This window comes from Protomyctophum bolini (assembly GCF_963924005.1).
Source record: "Protomyctophum bolini genome assembly, chromosome: 24".
In the NCBI taxonomy this organism is placed as follows: Eukaryota; Metazoa; Chordata; class Actinopteri; order Myctophiformes; family Myctophidae; genus Protomyctophum; species Protomyctophum bolini.
This window is the reverse complement of record NC_137885.1, coordinates 27,003,698-27,028,744: the sequence shown is the minus strand read 5'-3', so window position 1 is coordinate 27,028,744 and position 25,047 is coordinate 27,003,698. Positions and strand designations below refer to the sequence as shown.

The window sequence follows — 25,047 nt, the reverse complement described above, 5'->3', positions numbered from 1 at the left end:
TATGATTGTGATTTGGGCCATTATGCTTTAATTAGTGTTTATGTTTTGCTATTGTAATCGTACAGCTCAGTGGTTCTCAAACCCTTTCATGTCAAGGACCCCCAAATTGACGCTTAGATTAGCCTGCGGACCCCCATTAGAAAATATATGCCAACTACACGAGAAGGTTTGTAACGGCTCTAGCAGTGATTCTCAACCATTTACCATTTCAAGGACCCCCAGTTTGACCTGAATCAGGCTACGATCACCCATTTCTATCTTCTAAAATCTAAAGTTTTTTTTTTTTTATATAATATATTTTTTATCCCACGATTTTGTAACCCATTTTTCACCCCTGTGTCAATCGTCTAATGTGATCCTGGGCTCTACACACCCTCCACCAACCTAGTCCCCATATATGGGGGACAAGGGGAGAGCAACGGACTTGAACTCATGCTTCCTTCATGCCTGAGTGTCCAAGTTGCTCCTTTACACCTGACAGGGGGGAGTTTCCCTGGTCGGACGTATAGCGCGTGGAAGGAACACGTTATTGCAACCAGTTCCTTTCCCCTCCATCAGGCGCCCCGGCTGGCCAGGGGGAGGCAGTTTAGAGACCAGGATTACTCCATGTTTTTTGTGAGGGTACCTAACCTATAGGGGACACAGGGAGAACAATCTAAAGTTAATTTAACTCAAGAGCGTAACAAATGAATGTCTTGAGTTACACAGACCCGGCCATAAGGGGTCCATTTGGTTCCTAACTATCATTTAGCTGGGGACCCCAACTTTTGGGAACCACTGGTATAGCTTATCCGTCACAAAGTTTAAGAATACAGGACTAAACATGTATAACAATTTGTTTTCTTCTAATTTGGTGAAGTATACAATGTTAACCCATTCTGAACGGGAACCCGTTTTGGTGTTAGCATCATGTTATGCTTTAGCTATTGAAAAATAGCAGATCTACAAGCTCATAGCGCGCCACCGAGTGGCGCGCTACGAGCTTGTAGGTCTGCTATTTTTGAAAAATCGAAGAACGACTGACATTTTTTTAATCTGCTCTCAGGTCAGAATGGGTTCATCAGACCAGTTGTGTGTCCAGTGGAAACCTCGTATGAATCTGATCTCAGGTCAGAATGGGTAAAAGGAGTCCTTCCTTCCCTTCCGCCACTACAGTATGCGTACAGTATGTATGTCTGTGCGTTGCAGCGTAGCGTCGTTGTCGTTGGGACTGTATTCTGTACTGTACTCCAAAATAGCATCGACTCGACACAGCACTGCTATTTATGTTTGTGAAAAGATAAAAATATCTGTAACCATATATCCATGAAGTCACTTTTATTTACATACTGCCACGGTGCCCCTCTGTCTCCTCTCTCTCTCTCTCTCTCTCTCTCTCTCTCTCTCTCTCTCTCTCTCCACATTCCTTCTCATGCTATAGCCACATACCCCTGTGGTAGCAACAGACAGACACTGAGACAGACAGATAGACAGACAGACACTGAGACAGACAGATAGACAGACAGACACTGAGACAGACAGACAGACAGACATGTCTCCTGCTGACAGGCTCCATGTGGTTCTGTTCCTGGCTGGGTTCTGCGGCGCCGTAGGGTTCCTGTCCATGCTGCTGTCCTGTGGGACTCAGTACTGGCTGCTGGTCTCCGAGGAGGAGGATGAAGAGGAGGGTGTACTGACGTCTGTGGGACAGAAGGGGGCGTCTGTGAGTCGCTGTTGCTTTCGTTGACTAATATACTATGACCAAAAAAAATGTTCTACCTTTTTTTCACTGAAGAAAACGAAATGGAAACTAAGCTATGATGACTAATTTTGTCAACAAATAACTAGACTAAAATGTTAGGAAGGGGACTAGTGGACAAGAGATCCAGGATAAGTCATTTTACACTTGGTTGCATGCTGAAAATAGCAGATCTACAAGCTCACAACGCGTCGCGCTGCGTTGACCAGACTCAATCTCTCTGTGGTACCCTAACACGTAACACATACCGGTATGTGACAGAAACACTGTCACATATACTTAATGGCTGCTATGTATATATATAAGGGAATGTACATTGCTAGACATTACAGAATTGTTGACCTATTAGCTAAGGACATAAGTTCATATGTTTCATCATCTGCCAAAATGTATAAGCACTCACGTGTTTCAACCGCCATGTTCATGCACAATAATGAAAATGATGCCTTTTCAGATGTCACAGCTAATACACCAGATGATGATGTTGTTGTTGATGAGGACAGTAGAGAAGTGACCATTTTGGAAGTGGCATCATGTACATTTGACCACAGTCTGGAAGAGGCATTCCTTAAGTACCAGTGTCTTAAGGATGCTATTATGCAGCTTGACTACAAATGTAAACTACTTGTGTTCATATTTGGAAGCCTCTGTAATGTCCATAAATCAGTGGTGAGGGGCCTGCAGTCTGCAGATTGCAGGCATGCCCAATAAGCCGAGAGCTGATCAGGCATCGGCGACATTCTGTTCAGTGTCTGCAATAATTGGCAGTCGCCATATATGGAGAAGGCGATGCTTTCTGAATCTGTACCCGTGATCTGTATCCTGAAGCACGTTTTCCAAGTTTGCGCATCCACTATTGTTTGTGTTCAAGAATTTCTTGAAAGTGTGTGTGTGTGTGTGTGTGTGTGTGTGTGTGTGTGTGTGTGTGTGTGTGTGCGCGCGCAGCTCTTTCATGAAGGTCTGTTGTGGAGGTGTGCATTCAGGGGCAGCCCGGACCTCCTCTCTGCGTGGACCATGTGGAGCGGTAAGCAGTGCTGTTTTCGTCGACTAAAACTATGACGAAAAATGTTCGTCAACTACCTTTTTTTCACTGACGAAGACTAAATGGAAACTAAATGAACTGTGATGACTAAAACTAAGACTAAATATATTGTCAACAAGTTTGTCAACAAATAAAATCTAGACTAAAACTAGAACTGCACTCTGTCGAGTGCATACTTGAAACTTGCTTGTTGCGCAAGCAGAGCGCGCAAGTACTTTCGACCGCTACAAACTGTCAAATCTCAGTAATGACTACTTGTGCCTGATACGGCAGTGGTGCCAGATTACATATACATGTATACATAGGAGCATTACCTTTAATCCTCCCAACTCTAAAACATATCGTCATTACGTCACCATCGAAAACCAATTACACTCTGGCATTGGGTCCTTTAATCCACATCTTTTTTACGTCAACATTGAGAGCAAGTAATTGTAGGAAGCGACTGGGCTCACGCGTTTTGTTCCAGGAGTTCCAGAAATAAATATAATAGTCATTTCACGAAACCTAATTGTCCCCCATTAGCAAGTCGGCCAAACCGGCTTTTTATGTGCGTATGCTTGGTAGATATAATATATAATAATAATAATAATATAATTACTGATGTAATGGTGGTGACGTAATTAAGATATGTATCAATGCCGGGTTATGCGTGTTACACACACACACACACACACACACACACACACACGCACACTTTGTTTCATTGTTTTGTTCTGCTCCTGTTGTTCTGCTCAGCCAATCAGCCGAGTTCCAAGGTGTGTGAGCCCGCCTTCCTCTTCCCATTCCCCGCCCTCGCCGAGCCTGGCCAATCACATCCCTCCACAGCGGACTCTGCCATTGGTTGGTAGGATTTAAGATATATTTCGTGAAAGAGGCATGTTGTGTTAAACAGTGGTTCCCAAAGTGGGGTTGTGTGCACTGCTTGTAGATCTGCTATTTCCAGCATGAAACCAAGTGTAAAATGACTTACCGGTATACTGGATCTCGTGTCCACTAGTCCCTTCCTAACATTTTAGTCTAGTTTTTATTTGTTGACTAAATCAACAGTATATATTTAGTCAGTTTTAGTCATCATGGCTTAGTTTACATATAGTTTTTATGTGTTTTTTGTCAGTGTAGCCGACGAACATTTTTTTGTATGCAACACACATATACACACATTTGACATAACACAAAACGGAAATAAAAATACAGTTACATACATGGAGACATGAGAGCAAGAGCAATGTCCACAGCTCAGTCTAGTCCTGGACAAAATCCTGATCAAGGCTCAGAGTCGACTTATGGACAAAATATCTCTTTAGTCTGACCTTATTGTATGCTAGAACCACCGCTAAACCCCTTACCCCTAAACTTCTTTGCCTTTTTTTTACTATTTTGCTAAACATTTTTTAATAGCTAAAAGGGCCTGTCTACAAGCTCACAACGTGTCAATGTAGATTGGCTAGTTGAACTTTAGGGATAAGGGGTTTAGTGGTGACGGAAATGGAGATATCTCCTTCCCGAAGGTACTGTAGCAACCTATATTCTATACAAAACATGGCTTGTATTAGAGGTGATATTCCTTATATTCTATACAAAACATGGCTAGTATTAGAGGTGATATTCCTTATATTCTATACAAAACATGGCTTGTATTAGAGGTGATATTCCTTATATTCTATACAAAACATGGCTTGTATTAGAGGTGATATTCCTTATATTCTATACAAAACATGGCTTGTATTAGAGGTGATATTCCTTATATTCTATACAAAACATGGCTAGTATTAGAGGTGATATTCCTTATATTCTATACAAAACATGGCTAGTATTAGAGGTGATATTCCTTATATTCTATACAAAACATGGCTTGTATTAGAGGTGATATTCCTTATATTCTATACAAAACATGGCTTGTATTAGAGGTGATATTCCTTATATTCTATACAAAACATGGCTTGTATTAGAGGTGATATTCCTTATATTCTATACAAAACATGGCTTGTATTAGAGGTGATATTCCTTATATTCTATACAAAACATGGCTTGTATTAGAGGTGATATTCCTTATATTCTATACAAAACATGGCTTGTATTAGAGGTGATATTCCTTATATTCTATACAAAACATGGCTTGTATTAGAGGTGATATTCCTTATATTCTATACAAAACATGGCTTGTATTAGAGGTGATATTCCTTATATTCTATACAAAACATGGCTTGTATTAGAGGTGATATTCCTTATATTCTATACAAAACATGGCTTGTATTAGAGGTGATATTCCTTATATTCTATACAAAACATGGCTTGTATTAGAGGTGATATTCCTTATATTCTATACAAAACATGGCTTGTATTAGAGGTGATATTCCTTATATTCTATACAAAACATGGCTTGTATTAGAGGTGATATTCCTTATATTCTATACAAAACATGGCTTGTATTAGAGGTGATATTCCTTATATTCTATACAAAACATGGCTTGTATTAGAGGTGATATTCCTTATATTCTATACAAAACATGGCTTGTATTAGAGGTGATATTCCTTATATTCTATACAAAACATGGCTTGTATTAGAGGTGATATTCCTTATATTCTATACAAAACATGGCTTGTATTAGAGGTGATATTCATTGCTAACCTTAGGATGATGATATCATAATATGTGGATGTATAAAGTTTCTTTGAAGTGGTTGTCCAACAAATCTTTGAACAAAATGTTCAGTTGTTGTTGCAGCAGTTGTGACTTTAAATAAAGGACAACTTTATTTTCTTTCAAACAAGGTTCATGTTTTAGGTTGTTATTAGACAAAGTAAAAGGATGGGAGGGGGGGTGCGGGGGCATTCGAACATGGGGCTAAATACTTCCTTTTTTACAAAATCTTACGGCGATTTCTTTATTATTATTTACTATAGTCCTACTAGACCCCAGGAATCTGGCCACAAAAGATCAGAGGATCTACTGAATCTACATTCAATAGATCCCGTGATATTTCATGGCCAGATGTAACTTATTGGGGTCTAGAAGGGCTATAGTAAATAATACAAAAATAAATTACCATTATCTTTTGTAAAAAAATACATATTTAGCATGTTCGTAGACCGCCCGGCTCGTGGAAACCCTTGTCACACTGTTGGCAGCGGTATGGTTTCTCTTCGGTGTGGAAACCCTTGTCACACTGTTGGCAGCGGTATGGTTTCTCCCCGGTGTGGATACGCTGGTGTATTGTCACACTGTTGGCAGCGGTATGGTTTCTCCCCGGTGTGGATACGCTGGTGTATTGTCACACTGTTGGCAGCGGTATGGTTTCTCCCCGGTGTGGATACGCTGGTGTATTGTCACACTGTTGGCAGCGGTATGGTTTCTCCCCGGTGTGGATACGCTGGTGTATTGTCACACTGTTGGCAGCGGTATGGTTTCTCCCCGGTGTGGATACGCTGGTGTATTGTCACACTGTTGGCAGCGGTATGGTTTCTCCCCGGTGTGGATACGCTGGTGTATTGTCACACTGTTGGCAGCGGTATGGTTTCTCCCCGGTGTGGATACGCTGGTGTATTGTCAGGCGACGTGAACTATTGAAACTCGTCTTGTCACACTGTGTGCAGGCGTAGCACATCTTCTTTTCCCGCAAACCTCCGATGTTTCGTCTTTGCTTCTCTGGATAAACCAAAAGGTGTCCTTTAAGTGGGTTTGGGTGTCTCTGGTCAGCACGACTTTTTCATGTCAAGGACCCCTAAAATGACACTTATAACCCCGCGGACCACCATTAGAAAAGATGTGCCAGGGACCAGATTTTTACGGCTCTAGCAGTGATTCTCAACCCGTTTAATTTCAAGGACCGCCCAGTTTGACATGCATTAGTCTACGGACGGACCCCCATTTAATGGCATTTCTATCTCTGGGACCCCCAGTTTATATTGTAAAAATCAATGTTAATTTAACTCTGAGAGTGTACAAATGGAACGGGTCCATTTGTACACTCTCAGAGTTACAGACCCATAAGGGTCCATTTGGTTACAAAGTATCATTTAGCTCTGGTCATTTAGGGGGTCCCCGGACCCCACTTTGGGAACCAATGAGATATATGATAAATGTTTTTATGTGATGTATTCCCCATGCTTTTTGTTCTTGCTTAATGTAAGTCGCTCTGGATTAAGAGCGTCTGCTAAATGCCTAAATTGTAAATTGTAAATTGTATTAATTGTGTAATATTTTTTGCCATCCTGTTTAGCAGGATATCCTTGTTGTCATAAATAACATCCTGTTGTCTCTATTTACAGTGTTCAGAACCTTCTGGAGTGTCCTCCTCATAATGGGCGTGGTCTCCGTGGTGATTGGTGGATTTCTCGTCATCTGCGCTGCCCCACTGGCCAATCACAGGCTCTATAAAGCAGGCGGGGCTTTTCAGCTTTCGGGAGGTAAGGATGCTGCGTTCACGTATATTGAATCAAATCAAATCAAATCAAATTTTATTTATAGAGCACATTTTCAAAGACCAGGAGGCCAACCAAAGTGCTGTACAGGAAACATGACACAAGTAACATAGTAAAACAAAATCAAAGCAACACAAAAAGTACACCGGTTTCATTACAAAATCAAAGCAACACAAAAAGTACACAGGTTAATTAGGTCAAACATTGAAAGCCAGGGAGAAGAAATGGGTTTTTAGTAAAGACTTAAAGGCCTCTAAGGAGGGAGCAGACTTAATATGAAGGGGCAGACAGTTCCAGAGTTTGGGGCCAGCCACCGAAAAGGCACGGTCACCTCTGGACCTGAGATTGGAATTGGGCACAGTCAGGAGCCGCTGGTCAGCTGACCTCAGGGCCCTGGATGGGGTGTAAGGGACTGAATGGGTGTGAATGAATGAAGGTACTCTGTAGATATGTTTCCCCTGCGGACGTTTTGTACACGTGTGCAATAGCTGTGATTTAATTTAAACCTGAGAACATTCTACAAATGTCTTCCCCATTCTGGGCGGGAACCCCTTTTGGTGTTTTACCCCCTCAGGCCGGGAACCCATTTTTGGGTTCTGTACAGTATGTACAGTATTCAAAACTGTAAAAAATTGATGATGCTATATGATATATTTGAAGTTTTTCAGAAAACTTAGGTCAGGATTTAGAGGCGTTTTCAGAATCTGCCTCAGGCCTAAATGGGTTAATCCTGACATGATTTTCTGAAAAACCCTTATGTTCCTGTGTCAGTGGTTCTCAAATAATTTCATGTCAAGGATCCCCAGAATGATATGTATTTGGCCACCGACCCCCCCCATCTCAAAATATGTTGTTCCAGGGACCCCCACGGAAGCAAAAATTAGAGTTAAAAACTGCTCACCCTGAAAGAATATATATATATATTCAAAGATTTGCGATATTATTCAAAAATAGCAGATCTACAAGCTTGTAGAGCAGCACCCGGGTGCCGTGCTATGAGCTTGTAGATCTGCTATTTTTCAATAGCTAAAGTACAACATAAAAGGCACCAAAAGGGGTTCCCGTCCTGAATGGCTTGAGAACACAAAATAACTCAATAATTCACAACGTTTCTGTGACATAACAGTGAAATTAACTGAAATGAGGCACACGGCACTGAAATAGCTAGTCTTTTTTTGTTTATTAGTTTATCTAACTATGGGGTTATCTAATTATGGGCACACCCAAATGCTGAAAAAATATTACAACTGGGAAGAAAAAAAAACGGTGCAATTTCCGCCCCAAAGTTATTAAAGTGCTCCGAAAATAGAGCATGTACGAATGACCGTGAATATCCACACTCTAGACTAGACTAAACTACACCCTTGAAAGACTATAGACTCTCTAGACTACCCTAGACTACACCCTTGAAAAAAATGGCTTGTTAGTTAGTTGAAAATGACGTGATTGTCTGGAGACAAATCTGAGCGGCGTGTTAATGACGTTTAGAAGATTCAGAACACCATCCTGGGGGGTCTTTATGTGTGTAATATGTGGTTTTAGATACCACCTGGAACCAACCGCCTCAAGGACCACTGGTTGAGAACCACTGCTTTCTTGGGGGGGGGGGTAATGGACAAGCTTTCTCCCCTTCACTGGCTCTAGGGCCTTTTCCGTGCAGGGCCCTCCTCTCTAGGGCCTTTTCCGTGCAGGGCCCTCCTCTCTAGGGCTTGTTCCGTTTAGGGCCCTCCTCTCTAGGGCTTGTTCCGTTTAGGGCCCTCCTCTCTAGGGCTTGTTCCGTGCAGGGCCCTCCTCTCTAGGGCTTGTTCCGTGCAGGGCCCTCCTCTCTAGGGCTTGTTCCGTTTAGGGCCCTCCTCTCCGTCACCAGCACGGCCCTGTGATCCTGATCCGCTGCTGCTTCCCGTCGCTCCATCCTCTGCCTGTTGCTGCTGTTGTTGCTGCTGTGACTGCCGATCGAAGTAGGCCTGTCTCCTTCGACGCACCTCCTCCGCTGGGGACATCTCGCTCTGGGTGCCCTCTGATATTCCACCGCCGTCGCCTGCCGCCGCCGCTGCTGCCGCCGGTGGCGCCGCTGCGTCCCGGCTGCTAGGCTTAACGTTGGACTCCAAAGACCTCATACTGGTCGCCCCGCCCCCACCCCCTTCCCCCTGCATGCTGAGCTGTATGGCCTGCCGGAGGTCGGCGTCTTCGTCCTCCACCTCCACGTCTCGTCTGCTGAGCTCCAGGGCTCTCCGCAGCTCGTCGCTGCTGTCCCCGTCCTCCATGAGCCCCCCCAGGCCTGCTGCCCACGAAGGCTGAGACAAAGGCCTGCTGCCCTGGAGGCCACTGGAGCGGGCCTCTCCCATGAACCCACTGGACCGGGCCATCAGTCCCATGGACCTCTGGGCCTCTCCCCCCACAAGCCGGGGGCGCTGCTGCTGCTGCACCCTCACCATGCCCAGGACCTGGTCCGCCTCGCACTCCGGCAGGCTCCCCAGGATGACGAAGATGGAGTAGCCCTCCTGCTGCAGCTGCGCCAGGAACAGGTCCAGGTAGGTGTCCGAGATCAGCTCCGGCCCCGTCAGCAGCGAGTTCAGGTTGAACCACTGCTGTCCCAGCTTGCGCACCGTGAACCAGTGCTCCTTGTAGTTGCAGATGAAGGCCCTCTCGTCGGTGGGCTCCGTCATCTGCCGCCGGTACTCCGGGCTGTTGAAGAGCACCTGCTCCAGGCCCCACACTTTGCCCAGCGCGCTGCTGATCACCTGGATGGAGAAGAAGCCGCTGTCGTCCATGTTCCCCGACGGCTGCCGCAGGAAGGTGCGGTACTCGTCGCTGGCCATGCCGCCCTCGGCCATCCTCATGCGCTCCTCTTCGTCCAGCTGCTGGGCGATGGAGGACAGGTCCACGGGGGTGAAGTACTCCCCCTGGAGGAGGTTGTTGAGGCAGTGCTGCGCGCACAGAGAGCCGTCCTGTTTCTCGTGAAATATGGAGTCCATGGTTTAATTAATTCGTTGTCACACGTTCGTTCGTTGCCACTCTGGGGGTACATGTACGAGTTCGCTATGCGTGCATTACTTTCATAATAATACACTTTAGATTTCAGCGCTGCAGCGTTTTGGATGAACGTTAAGGCGACTTACTTTGAGGATTTACCGTACTGTGATTTAAGTGATTTGTTTATACCCAAATAATATTGTCACAGATGTGTGTGTCACTCCCCTCAATAATGTTACACGTGTTGCCGACGACCGATTCAAATGAAGACTGGTCAGGCCCCGACACACACAGGGCTGATGTTATAGTACTGAGGTCATCACAGTGACGTCATCGACGCCTTGAATGACCGCGGGGCTATTTAAAGGAGAATTCCATGTTAGAAGGCTTTATTTGTAGTTGTTACGTCCCCACCAAAGAGGTCCAGGTGTTATTTTGTGCAAAAACTCCTTATTGGCTATTTCCCCTACCATAAGCCCTCGATTGAATGGGAATTGAATGGGGCTATGGGGTGTTATGCTAATTTGCTTATTTCCATCGAAATAAGTAGTAAAGTGTGCCGCTTGGGATGGAAATAAGCGAATTAGCCCCATTCAATTCCCATCCAATTCAATGCAATTAATTGAGGGCTCATGGTAGGGGAAATAGCCAATAAGGAGGTTTTGCACAAAATAACACCTGGACCTCTTTGATGGGGACGTAACAACTACAAATAAAGGTAAGAAAGCCTTTTAGTATGGAATTCTCCTTTAACAGATATAGACAGACACAGTGCTGAGTCTGCTGACACTACACTACAACTCTGACCACAGAACTGACTTAGTTACATCAGGGGTTAATTCCCAAACATTTCCATTCTTTTTTTTTAATTCCAACATTTGGGCACGGTGGCAGTCGGTATAGTGCTGTCGCCTCGCCTCGTGCTGTCTCAGCCCTAGCAGTCGCTTTATCGCCTTTAAGGCTATATATATAAAAAAAGAGAGATACAGTGGTGCCCTGATGTGGTGATGTTTCCATATTCTCCATCCCTCTCTCCCCACCCAGGCGTGTGTCTGCTGGGGGTGGTGGTGATGTTTCTCTATTCTTTTTTTTTTTTAATATATATTTTTTTATCCCACGATTTTGTAACCCATTTTTCACCCCTGTGTCAATCATCTAATGTGATCCTGGGCTCTACACACCCTCCACCAACCTAGTCCCCATATATGGGGGACAAGGGGAGAGCAACCTAGTCCCCATATATGGGGGACAAGGGGAGAGCAACGGACTTGAACTCATGCTTCCTTCATGCCTGAGTGTCCAAGTTGCTCCTTTACACCTGACAGGGGGGAGTTTCCCTTGTTGGACGTATAGCGCGTGGAAGGAACACGTTATTCCAACCAGTTCCTTTCCCCTCCATTCCTCTCCCCACCCAGGCGTGTGTCTGCTGGTGGTGATGTTTCTCTATCTCTCTCCCCGCCAAGGCGTGTGTCTCCTGGGGGTGGTGGTGATGTTTGTGGTGTGGATCCACGTCCTGGACACCCTGGAGGTCTTTGCGGGGCAGCAGAGGCTGGCCAGAGGAGACCCGGCCCTCCGCCTGGCGGTCCGCAACGGGTTTTCCTTCCTGCTGGCTCCCGTCGCCGGCTTCTTCTGCCTGCTGTCCGGCGTGCTCTTCATCGCGGTTGGCCGGAAGGTGCGGAACGACACTCCGGAACACATGCTGAAGTTGTGAAATTAATTTAAAAAAAATATATGCATTTTAGTTGATGATCTTAACACAAAATTGCAAAACAAAAACAAAAACATATATACAGTTTATATATATATATATATATATATATATAATACTATTATTAATATTTTTATATGTAATTTAGATATATATATATTTTTTTGACCATTTTAAAAACATGAGTGTCCAATTTGTTAATTAAAATAATCCAATTAATCTAGCTTCAGATATTAGGATGTTTCAGGAGAATGGTACAGCGTAGGTGAAAACGTGTTTCCCAAATTCAGTTCTCAGTGCAATTTTGTTTTTAATTGCAATGTCTATTGCAATTATAGACACTGCATACTGGCTGTATGCAGTGTCTGCTGAACTCCATTCTCTGCCCTTCCAGATTAAAATGGACCGAGCTTTGGAACGTGAACTGATTGCATGGTGAGTTTTATTCCTGTCATTCTTTGGTTCAGTAAACTTGTATCAACTTGCTCTCCACACAGCCATTTTAATATTGTGCCTTATCATTTTATCTATTAAGAATAGGCGTACAGTAGTATGTAGAAAAAGAAAAAGAAAACAGGTGCGCCTCCTTCCTCTGGAAACTGCCCTTTGTTTAACCCATTCTAGACGGGAACACCTTTTGGTGTTTTAAGCATTATGTTATACTTTTACACATACAGACTGCAGCACTACGAGCTTGTACGTCTGCTATTTTGGGGAAAACTAAAATATTTACTTCTGGGCGGTCCCTGGAACTACATATTTTGAGATGGGGGTCCGTGCCTTAATTCTGGGGGTCCTTGACATGAAAAAGGTTCAGCACCACTGATATAGAAACATGGGTTTTTCAGTAAAAACTACAGAGACTGTAGTTGTTACTACGGATGTCCCGACTTTTTTCGCTTCCGATCCAATACCTCAATTTCTGTGTTAGCCAATACCAGTGTAGTGATCTACCAATACCAGTGTTGTGTTTATAGCAGACTCCTCACTCAAATGTGCACTTGCAGTTCCTTTTTCTGCAGTTCCTTACCCCTGTGTGGGATCGGTGGTTAGACTGGCATATTCACAGATATACCGATATGACAAAAAAGGGTCGCTCCGATACTTTAAAACAGTTTTCATGTTGCACACATGCTTAAAATTGCACTTATTTATCAACAATGTATTTCCAAATCCAGGCTGCATGAACAGCGCTCTGTTTCTGCCCCCTCAATGTCGTAACTCTTCTATTTAGAGGGCTCTGCTTTGGGGGAGCCCCGAAATCGAACCGGGTTGCCACCCAGCTGTTCTGCCGGGCCACTCTACCCCCTGAGCCAATTTTGCAGCATATTTAGTAACCTCTACTAGGCTATATATAAGGCCCTTGAAATCCTGCTTTTTCTTCACCCCTTCATGCCCACTGGCTTGAGTAATAGCAGTACATGTCCAGAATACGTAATATATAAGTATGTGGTCGTCATGACACACGTTGTGAGAAATATAATAAACCGCCGCCGTCCCTCCTGACTCTCTGTCATTATCCCATTTTGGACGGGAACGGAATCTGTGTGTCACTTTCTACAAGCTCATATCTTGTAGCTCATATCTTGTAGCTCAAGCTCATAGCGCTATGATGGAAATATCGTGAAAATGGTGGCGCAACTCTTTGCATAATAAATATATATTCTTTCACAGTGAACAGTTTTTAACTCATATTATATTTGCTTCTGTGGGGCGGGGGGGGGGGGGGGGGTCCCTGGAACAACAACATAGTTTGAGATTCTGAAATACAGAAAATTCTGGGGGTCCTTGACATGAAACAGACATAGAAACACAGGTTTTTCAGAAAACTTAAAAAAACTAAACAAAGAAGAAGACACACAAAGAAGACATTTTGTAGAATCCGTTCTGGGGTCTAAATGGGTTACATTTCATAATCTGTAGTTTGTCTCCGCATGCCCGTTGGCCAAAGTAATTCAAATCCATTATAATTGATAAGTCGACGCTGATTAAGAGCGGAGGTCCTGTGCTGCCTCCGTGCTTTGCTTTGCTGCTGCCGTGTTTGTCAGAGAGAGAGAGAGAGATATGATAATTGAGTTTGACTGTGTGACTCAGCCTGCCATTAATGCGTTACGGACGTGAGACCCATTTAGGTGTTTTATTTAAAGCATTATTATACTTTAGCATAGAAATACCAGATCTACAAGCTCATAGCGTGAGTGCTTGTCCTACGAGCTTGTAGGTCTTCATGCTATTTTTTTTTAAACTGGTGAAAATGTGTCACACATTTTTGAATATATATTCTTCTTTCAGAGCAAATGTTTTTAACTCAAATCTTTGCTTCTGGGGGAGGTCCCTGGAACAACATATTCTCAGATGGGGGGGGTCCCTGGAACAACATATTTTCAGATGGGAGCGTTCGGAGGCCTTAATAACATATATTTTTGGCGGTCCTTGACATGAAAATGTTTGAGAACGACTGTCATATAGAAACATACAGGGTTTTTTTCTGAAAACTGTCAGGGATCTAGAAGGCATTCGTAGAATGTGTGGCAGTCACTCGGGTCTTAAAGGGTTAATCCATTCTGGGCGGGAACCCCTTTTGGTGTTAGCATCATGTCATGCTTTAGCTATTGGAAAATAGCAGATCTACAAGCTCGTAGCGCGCCACCGAGTGGCGCGCTACGAGCTTGTAGGTCTGCTATTTTTTGAAAAATCGAAGAACCACTGACACAGAAACATAGCTTTTTCAGAAAACTGTCAGGATGTAGAAGACCTTTTTTAGAATCTGATCTCGGGTCAGAATGTGTTAATAGGACTTCAGCTTCAATGTGCAGACTGCAGGGTCAGGGCTCTGGGACGGCCACAGTAAATGAGACTGTCATGATCTATTTTGTGACAGCACTTTTTCCCTTAATGGACTCTCTCTCTGGTGTCTGGGTTTCCACCCGCGTCGTTCCGCCAGTCGCCACTAGAGTGCAGTGTTGCTTCAACTTGAAGCAGTGTTTTATTTTAGACAGAAATTGATTGATTGAAATATTTATTAACAGTTTGCAGAATTACAGTACATTTCAAGCACAAACTCAATACAAAGACTGTTAACTGTGAGTGGACGACCCAATTAAGCATTACACTTGTTTACAACAGGGTCCACCATGTTCAATTCATCGAAACATTTAGAGACGTACAAATAGACACTTCTATGTAGTTAAAGAACAGAACAGGAATTCATCATAAAGGAAGCAAAGTTTTTAGTCATAGTCTGAATAGTTTTCATTTTAGTTTTAGTCACATTTTAGTCACCTGGAATGTTTTAGTTAGTGTTATATAGTCTAGTTTTGGTTGACAAAAATCCCATATGACTTTAGTTGACTAAATCCACAGTTGATTTAGTCGACTAAAATGTATTTTGGCGGGCCTTGATGCCGTCGTAAGGACTGATTTGGACACCAACAACGTGACACGTTGTGAGCTTGTAGATCTGCTATTTTCAGCATTCGGCAACCAAGTGTAAAATGACTTATACTGGATCTCTTGTCCACTATAGTCCCTTCCTAACATTTTAGTCTATCGTTTTTATTTGACGAAATTTATACATTTAGTCATTGTTTTAGTCGTCATAGCTTAGTTTTCATTTAGGTTTTATGAAGCTTTTGTCAGTGAAAAAAAGGGTGGTTTCAGTCGAGGAAATCAACAATGAAAAAATCTACTGTATGAGTTGTTTTTATAACCCCAATAAATCATAATTTATTATCATAATAATTATAATCATATAACAATACTAAATATATCTGAGGGAGGAGCATCGTTAACCATGTCTGACAACATCTCAGCCGAGTTTGGGAACGTTTCACCCATCGGGTTATATAAGCTCTGTCGCACGCAGGGAGAGGTGTGTGTGTGTGTGTGTGTGTGTGTGTGTGTGTGTGTGTGTGTGTGTGTGTGTGTGTCTGTGTGTGTGACTGTGTGTGTCTGTGAGTGTGTGACTGTGTGTGTCTGTGAGTGTGTCTGTGTGTGTGTGTGTCTGTGTGTGTGTGTGTGTGTGTGTGTGTGTGTGTGTGCGCACTATAGAGAAAGTTTGCGAAACGATATAATTAACGATTAACTCAGCTAGCTGCTTTATTTCTGTTGTGCAGTTAAAGCTGCTATAAGCAATAATGTCAACATTTTAACGACCTTTCTTTTGTTGGTATTCAGACAGCCAGCAGCGGGTAGAACGCTCCCAAAACATATTTAGTCTCTGTGACACATCTAGGGGTCACAAGCTGCATTCAAAGATTCTCCTATGGAAGCTTTGTCATTGGTCGATTCGCCTGTCTGCTTCCTGATTGGTTAGTCTTTGCGCCGGCCCGGGTTTATTTCGACCAATGACAAAGCTTCTAGGAACATCTTTGAATGCAGATTGCGGCCCCCTAGATGTGTCACAGAGACACACAATAAAAGGTAATTAAAATGTTGACATATTATTGCTTATATAGCAGCTTTAACTGTTGACTTCAAACTGGGGATAATGTATTGTTTAACCCAGTTAGGGCGCTATGAGCTTGTAGATCTGCTATATTGCAATAGCTAAAGTAGGCCTATAACATAATCCTTAAAAAACACCTGCCCAGAATATTTTCTTTCAAGCCTCTAACGCTTCCCTCTCCTCTCCTCTCCTCTCCTCTCCTCTCCTCTCCTCTCCTCTCCCCTCCTATAATCTCCGCCGTGAACCAGGTGAGTGTAATTACAGTGGAGCGTGTCACCTCCACACACTATATTTAAACAACTCTGTCACCTCTCCTCCCCCCCTCCACCCCCCTCCCCCTCCTCTGCTCAGCACTCTGCTGCCAGAAGCTAGACGAGAAGACAAGGATTTTAAGTCCTCTGGACGTCCTCTTCTAATGAATATCCACAAAGAGTCATTCATATCGCTTGCTTTCAATCTTTGCTTTTTTTTCTCTCTCCCCCGTTGGTCTTTTTTGGTCACGGCAGTTTTTCATTACTCCTCTTGTGTGTGTGTGTGTGTGTGTGTGTGTGTGTGTGTGTGTGTGTGTGTTCTGTAGTGTCACTGACTGTGTCAGCCATGCACACACACACCTCAGTAGTAGGTGTTGCCAGGTTGGTCTAGATGTCCCAGCCAGTAGATAGAGCTGTCTACAGCAATTAACCACAGCAGCAACAAAGACGTGGAGCTACAGTACAAGGGTAGCTTTGCTTTAGTAACTGAACTGGACTGGACTGGCCCGTCAGCCTTTTTTTTTTAATACATTTAACTGACATTTGCTCCAAAATGTAACCTATTCCTTCTCTGCTGAATTGCATTTCATAATCATAACACAGTGGGTCCCCAAATTGACACTAATTACACCGCAGACCCCCGTTTGAAAAGCTATGCCAGGGACCCCTATAAGAGAGGATTTTTACGGCTCTAGCAGTGATTCTTAACACGTTTAATTTAAAGGACCCCCAGTTTGACATGCATTAGCTCTTCTCTCTGTTTTTACTCACCACCGCTCAATGTTATTTCAGCTCCTTTGGTCAGCTCACCACCGGAGAGGTGGTCACCTCACCACCGGAGCGGTGGTCACCTCACCACTGGAGAGGTGGTCAGCTCACCACCGGAGAGGTGGTCAGCTCACCACCGGAGAGGTGGTCACCTCACCACCGGAGTGGTGGTCACCTCACCACCGAAAATCCAGACTATGAATAGGCCTTTAAACAGAGAGGCAGAGAGAGAGAGGAGACGGAGATATGTGAGACAAGGCCGGGAGTCTGATTCTCAACCCGCTTAATTTCAAGGACCCCCAGTTTGATAGCCACCATTTAATAGCATTTCTATCTCTGGGACCCCCGATTTATATTGTAAAATCAATGTTATTTTATCTCTGAGAGTGTACAAATGGAACCAAATGGACCCGTTAAGGTCCATTTGGTTCCATTGGTACACTCTCAGAGTTACAGACGCATAATGGTTCCAAACTATAATTTATTTTGATTTTAGTTTTAGTCTCTTGAATAGTTTTAATTTAGTCACATTTCATTAGTCACGTACTAAAATGTATTTTGGTGGGCCTTGATGCCATCGTAATGACTGTTTTGTTTTCACTCGCTGACAATAGCCGATCTACAAACTCACAATGCGTCGTGCTGCGACGCATTGTGAGCTTGTAGATCTTGAACTTGAACTCGTACCCTCACGGTTCATAGGGAACCCCTCGTACCCTCATGGTTCATAGGGAACCCCCTCGTGCTCTGCTGTGCACTATAAGTCAGTGCTTCTCAACCCTTTTCATATCAAGGTCCATTATTTTTTCACCATTTGAGCCACAGACCACCATTTGATGTCATTTACTGTACATTTCAGCTCTGACATTTATTTCAGACATGCTCTAGTCTAGTATGTTGAAGAGCCTGCCTGTGCTATCAACTCATTTTTGATAAAAATAAATAAATAACAGTTTTTCTATTCTCCTGAACAGTCATGACTGTGTGCATCAAAACTCACTGTGAGTCACAAATAGTACTATGACTACAGTATGTGCTTTTCAAAAGACTATAAGACTAAATAAAAAATATCTGTAGAAAGAAAATAACACTGCTAGAAACAGCCCTGCACTTCTGTCAGTCGTCTCCCCCCCCCACCCCCCCCTCCCCTCCTCTCTGCCTCTCCACACATCACCCACAGGCCGACCCGGGGGGCACAATTATCCAGGCCTTTGCTCAGCCAAGTAGAAGAAATTAGCCTCTCCTCCTGAACCAAGACCTTCTTAACCTGTACCACCAGGACCCCGGGCCGGGCTGCTCCGCTCCGACTGTATACTGTATGACCCCCCCCTGTGCCCCCCCCCCCACCCCCTCCACGCCCAGTGTTTTCCATACATATGAGCCGGAGCTGGCCTGAGCCCGAGTCCTGCACGCTTCACTGCCCATCATATGGTTCCTGTTTTGCCCCCCAGGCTGGGCAAAGTGGAGAGCTGCTGGGGGCCATGTTCTCCTCTGCCCTCCTCCCCTCCCCTCCCCTCCCCTCCCCCCTCCAGTCACCTGGGAGAACGATGTGGTCCTCAGGCCTGAGACGATGGCGCACAACAACTCACAATAACACTGATAAGCTCTGTGTTGCCTTAAAAGACCACTTCACCACTTTTCAACCTATCTTCATATAATAGGTCCTCACTAATAATCATGAAAAAAATGCCGTAATTTTTTTTCTACTCGGTCTGTGTCTCATAGGAGGGCTGTGGGCAGTTCAGAAACAGTGTTCCAGTGACTTCATCGATAGGGAATACAAGCTAATAAATAAACTGCAGGCTTTCTAGTCCTGAAAAGTTGCAATGCGAAAATGGAAGCCAACGTTCTCACGACGTTGTAAAAGACGTGGTGGTGTCCGTGGCACATTTTTAGATTTTCCGTTTTACACACCATGATAATGTTCTCATTATGACAATTAAACTTTTAATCAATCATTGCATTTTATACCTTTTATATTAAAGTTTTCACATGACTGATATTTAGTCGACTAAAACTAGACTTAACACTGAAACATTCCAGGTGACTACAACTAAATAAACTATTCAGAAGACTATGACTAAAACTAAAATAAAAGAATCATTCATGTTTTCACATGAATGATATTTAGTCGACTAAAACTAGACTTAACACTGAAACATTCCAGGTGACTAAAACTAAATAAACTATTCAGAAGACTATAGACTAAAACTAAAATAAAAAAAATAGCTGTAAAAAAAAAAAAAGAAATCAACACTGAATGTAATCGTGTTTTTCCGTCTTCCTTTCATTCTATTTGTTTGTGACGTGAGTCATTGCCTCGTAGCGTTTCTGTAACGGTACATAATATTCGCCGCTGGAATTTCCCTCGGGGGTTCCGTTGCTCATCGCCGCGGGGTTGATTGTATCTTCCGTTCTGTTTTCTTTGCTCTACACCTGATGCCTTCTCTTCTGTATATTATCCCATTCTGACCTGAGATCAGATTCATACGAGGTTTCCACTGGACACACACTGGTCTGATTAACCCATTCTGACCCGAGATCAGATTCTAAAAATGTCAGTCATTCTTCGATTTTTCAAAAAATAGCAGACCTACAAGCTCGTAGCGCGCCACTCGGTGGCGCGCTATGAGCTTGTAGATCTGCTATTTTTCAATAGCTGAAGCATAACGTAATGCCAACACCAAAATGGGTTCCCGTTCAGAATGGGTTATGCACACAGCTCTTCCCTTATTAGTGCAGCAAATAGCCATAACAATCGTTCAGTTTGTGATAAAAGCATGAAATTTGGTACACTTGTAGCTAAAGATATTTCAAAAAGATTTAGATGTGGAGGCATCTTGAATTTTCATCACGGCGCCCATGGCAGCCATTTTTCAAAATGGCCGCCAACAACAACTGTTTTCTCATGAGTGATGGATATAATATGATATTTCAGACTTATTTACTATACCTAGTACTTGGTAAATGTATTTAGGATTTTTTTTAATTGTCTTTGAATATTCAAGATGGCCGCCGTTTTTCATGATGGCAGCCGTCACTTATATGACGGTCTGATACGAGTAATTTTTTATGATGCAGAATTCAAATTTGGAACTTTGGAATTGGCCAGAAGCTTGCTTCTACCTCACAACTGAATAAGACCACTGTTTATTTTAAGATGGCAGCCATATGGCCAAAAACTTAATTTTAATTGAAAGAAAATAGAGCTATTATCTATTTTGTTGTACTTAAAATGTTGGTCTAATAAACAAGAAAATAAACAACTGAACCATTTGATGAATGGAATCTTAATAGAGTGGATGTTGAAGCACAACCAGGGCACACTGGTGACACCACTGCTGTGAAACTCAGCATGGGGTTCAGAGCCAGCTAAATACACTAAACTTAATTATGCCATATTTCTTCTGTAATTAATGTGCTGGTTGTGGTGATAGTTTAGTGGTAGTGTAGTTTAGTTTCCTAAATGCTATCTAATGTTAGCCCCATCTACTTAATAGTTTATATATTTAGATGTAGTTAGATAGCCGCACCTGAATGGACAGGATGTGCCAGCGCGGGAGAGCCGAGCCAAGGGTAACAGGGCTTTATATGACTTTCATATAGTTACCCGGATGGTGTACAGATCGCACAGGAATTGAATGGTACTGGATGAACGATCGGGCTAGGTGTAGGGTAATGTTCTTATCCGAACCTAGTTGTATCCCATACTTGAATGTGTTTTCCTGTAGTAAAAGGTGGTAAAAGGATAGCCCCTCGGCCTTTATTGCAAACGTTTGAAAACTGCAAATTTGAAAATGTCAAAGAAATTCCAACGTGTGAATTTTGATGGTCGAGGACCATCAACTTCTTGCACAGTCAAGACTGACTGGAAGCTCTGTATTATATGCCAAGAACACACGTCAGAGGCATTGAGATGTCCTAGGCAGAACACGCGAGCAGACAAGGGGAGTGGATACACTTCACTTGCAGAGCATTTAATCCAGTTTAATGAACTTGGCCAGCTCCCTTCAACATTTCCAATTGGAAGACTGGATGAGGGTCATGGTATTGAAGCAGCCATGGTGGCGAACAAAGCTCAATTCCATCATACATGCAGGTTGAAGTACAATGAAACCATGTTGAAAAGGGCAGACAAGCGAGCATGCAGTGAAAGTCCTGATCAACAGTCAGAATGTAAACTCAGAAGGTCCCAACCAAGTCGGATTCCTGAAACGATACAGGACATCTGTTTATTCTGCAGACAGCCTGCTGGCAATGAAGGCCTTCATAGTGCTGAAATGTTTCGAGTAGACAAACGGGTGCGCGCTGCTGCAACCCTACTACAAGACACAGAATTACTTGGGCGACTTAGCGCTGGGGACATGATGGCCATTGAAGCCAAGTATCATGCCAGATGCCTAGTAGGTCTCTATAATCGTGCCAGAAAGGCTAACTTAGAAGGTCTTGAAGATCATGGCCAGGGACATGCAGCATCAAACTCTGGTGTTGTGTTTGCCGAGTTGGTGCTTTACATAGAAGAGGCCAGACAACATGATGGGTCAGCACCTGTATTCAAACTAGCAGAACTTTCCCAGCTCTACAAGTCACGAATGGAGCAGCTCGGAGTAGAGGTTGATAACAAGTTAACTCTACACGTCTGAAAGAGAGACTTCTTGCCGAGTTCCCTGATTTGCGAGCTTACACTAAAGGAAGAGATGTCCTGATGGCCTTTAAAGACGACATTGGCACTGCTCTTGCCAAAGCCTGTGAGCACGATATCAACAACGATGCTATGCACATTGCACGTGCTGCACAGATTGTCCGCCGTCACATATTTGGTGAGGCAAAACCATTTAATGGTTTTCCTGAACAATGCAAAGAGGACTCTGTGATAAAATTATGATTCAAACGGTTGATACTGATGTTGTGGTGCTAGCTGTGGCAGTAGCTCAAACCCTACAGCCAGAAGATGAGCTTTGGTTGGCTTTTGGAACTGAAAAGAATTTCCGATACTTATCAGCCCATGGAATTGCAGCAGGGCTAGGGCCTGAGAAAGCGCTTGCACTACCAGTGTTCCATGCATTGACAGGTTGTGACACTGTGTCAAGCTTTGCTGGCCACGGGAAAAAGACTGCGTGGGCTGTATGGGCTGTGTTTCCTGAGCTTACACATGCCCTGTTGAAACTGTCTTCAGCCCCAAATGACAAACCACAGGAGGTAATGACCACAATTGAGAGGTTTACTATCTTACTCTATGACCGAACCAGCACATATACAGAAATAGATACGGCAAGGAGGAAGTTATTTGCAAAGTGGCACAATGTACAATCAATCCCTCCGACCAAGGCTGCCCTAGAAGAGCATGTCAAGAGAGCAGTATACCAAGGAGGCCACGTGTGGGGTCAAGTGCTGGTGTCAACACCAGAACTACCTTCACCGTGTAAATGGGGCTGGTCAAAGACATCTGAGGGGGACTATGAACCCTTCTGGACATGTCTACCAGATGCAGGCCAGTCCTGTCCTGAACTTGTCTCTTGCAAATGTAAGAAGGGTTGTGTTCGAAAGTGCAAGTGCAAAAAAGCTCAGTTACAGTGCACAGCCCTCTGTTTCTGTGAAGGCGAGTGTGAATAGTGTTCCCTGCAATATACCCTATGTTTGGCCTCACTAAATGAGTCTTGTGAGATAGAAGGCAACATCTTAGAAATTCAAAAGTTTCTAATTCAGATTCTGCATCAAGTATAATGCATAGTTCAACACAGAGATCATCCATATCTAAAAAATGGCGGCCATTTTGAATTTTCAATGAAAATGTTCAATTATCAAAAAAACACATTACCAAGTACATATTGTAAGTAAATTCAACTATTTTTTTCAGCAATATCATTTTATATCCATCACCCATTAGAAAACAGTTGTTGCTGGCGGCCATTTTGAAAAATGGCTGCCATGGGCGCCATGATGAAAATTCAAGATGCCTCCACATCTAAATCTTTTGGTAATGCCTTTGGCTATAAGTGTACCAAATTTCATGCTTTTATCACAAACTGAACGATTGTTATGTATTCAGGAGCTAAGCAGCCGCACTATATCTGTCTGCTCTGAAATGTTCTGCGCAATTCCAATCGTTTTTTTTTTTTGCATTCTTGTTGTTTTCGGATTTTCCTATTTGGTTTAAAAAAGCTCCATTCCGTACATTGTACAGTATGTTGTGTCGCCCTCTCCTGACACAGATGGGTCACTGCAACCTGCACCCTGGATTCGAACCCTGATCTCTCTCGACTCGGTCTAGAGCCCCTCCCACACTTGGTCTGGACTCGGACTCGAGACAACAGGTCTCTATACTGCCACTGTAATTATGCATATCTATTGAAAAGTACTGACCGATACAGGTTCCCAATGATACGTTAACATCTGTGTTGTTTTTGGCAGCATATTTTAGTTTTAGTCATAGTCTCAATAGTTTATTTAGTTTCAGTCACCTGGAATGCTTTAGTGTTGGTCTAGTTGTAGTGAACTAAATATCATAAGATTTTAGTTGACTAAATCTACAGTTGATTTAGTCAACTAAAATGTATTTTGGTGGGTGTTGATGCCATGATCTTGTAGATCGGCTATATTTTCAGCATGCAACCAACTGTAAAATGACTTATACTGGATCTCTTGTCCCTTCCTAACATTTTAGTCCGTCAGTTTTTATTTGTTGACGAAATTGTCAGTATTTTTAGTCTTATAGTTTTAGTCGTCGTAGCTTAGTTTTCATTTAGTTTCCATTTAGTTTTCGTCAGTGAAAAAAAGGTAGTCGACGAACATTTTCCGTCTCAGTTTTAGTCGACGAAATCAACACTGGTTATAACGTCTGTGGCTACAGGGTCAGCACTGTCCATGTTTTCTGTTTGGTTTTGCATGTCCACACCAGCTGAAACATGACAGTCTGTCCCATGTTTTCTGTTTGGTTTTGCATGTCCACACCAGCTGAAACATGACAGTCTGTCCCATGTTTTCTGTTTGGTTTTGCATGTCCACACCAGCTGAAACATGACAGTCTGTCCATGTTTTCTGTTTTGTTTTGCATGTCCACACCAGCTGAAACATGGCAGTCTGTCCCATGTTTTCTGTTTGGTTTTGCATGTCCACACCAGCTGAAACATGACAGTCTGTCCATGTTTTCTGTTTTGTTTTGCATGTCCACACCAGCTGAAACATGACGGTCTGTCCCATGTTTTCTGTTTGGTTTTGCATGTCCACACCAGCTGAAACATGACAGTCTGTCCATGTTTTCTGTTTGGTTTTGCATGTCCACACCAGCTGAAACATGACGGTCTGTCCCATGTTTTCTGTTTGGTTTTGCATGTCCACACCAGCTGAAACATGACAGTCTGTCCATGTTTTCTGTTTGGTTTTGCATGTCCACACCAGCTGAAACATGATGGTCTGTCCCATGTTTTCTGTTTGGTTTTGCATGTCCACACCAGCTGAAACATGACAGTCTGTCCCATGTTTTCTGTTTGGTTTTGCATGTCCACACCAGCTGAAACATGACAGTCTGTCCATGTTTTCTGTTTGGTTTTGCATGTCCACACCAGCTGAAACATGACAGTCTGTCCATGTTTTCTTTTTTGTTTTGCATGTCCACACCAGCTGAAACATGACGGTCTGTCCCATGTTTTCTGTTTGGTTTTGCATGTCCACACCAGCTTCGAGGGATGACCTTTG

At 43.3% G+C, this 25,047-nt stretch overlaps 2 protein-coding genes across 2 annotated transcripts; one reads left to right on the top strand and one right to left on the bottom strand.

Annotated features, from left to right (window-relative positions):
- Nucleotides 1-1,531: 1,531 nt before the first annotated feature.
- Nucleotides 1,532-11,889, top strand: LOC308311844 (transmembrane protein 182-like; the record flags this gene model as incomplete). Its single annotated transcript, XM_080758619.1, has 5 exons — nucleotides 1,532-1,702; nucleotides 2,684-2,762; nucleotides 3,519-3,623; nucleotides 7,053-7,190; nucleotides 11,642-11,889. 5 exons carry the CDS (start codon nucleotides 1,532-1,534, stop codon nucleotides 11,887-11,889), a joined length of 741 nt encoding a protein of 246 aa, XP_080614745.1.
- LOC308311459 (ataxin-3-like) lies at nucleotides 9,032-10,180 on the bottom strand (the record flags this gene model as incomplete). Its single annotated transcript, XM_080758147.1, has 1 exon — nucleotides 9,032-10,180. The coding sequence occupies one exon, from the start codon at nucleotides 10,178-10,180 to the stop codon at nucleotides 9,032-9,034; it is 1,149 nt and encodes a 382-aa protein (XP_080614273.1).
- Nucleotides 11,890-25,047: the final 13,158 nt, after the last annotated feature.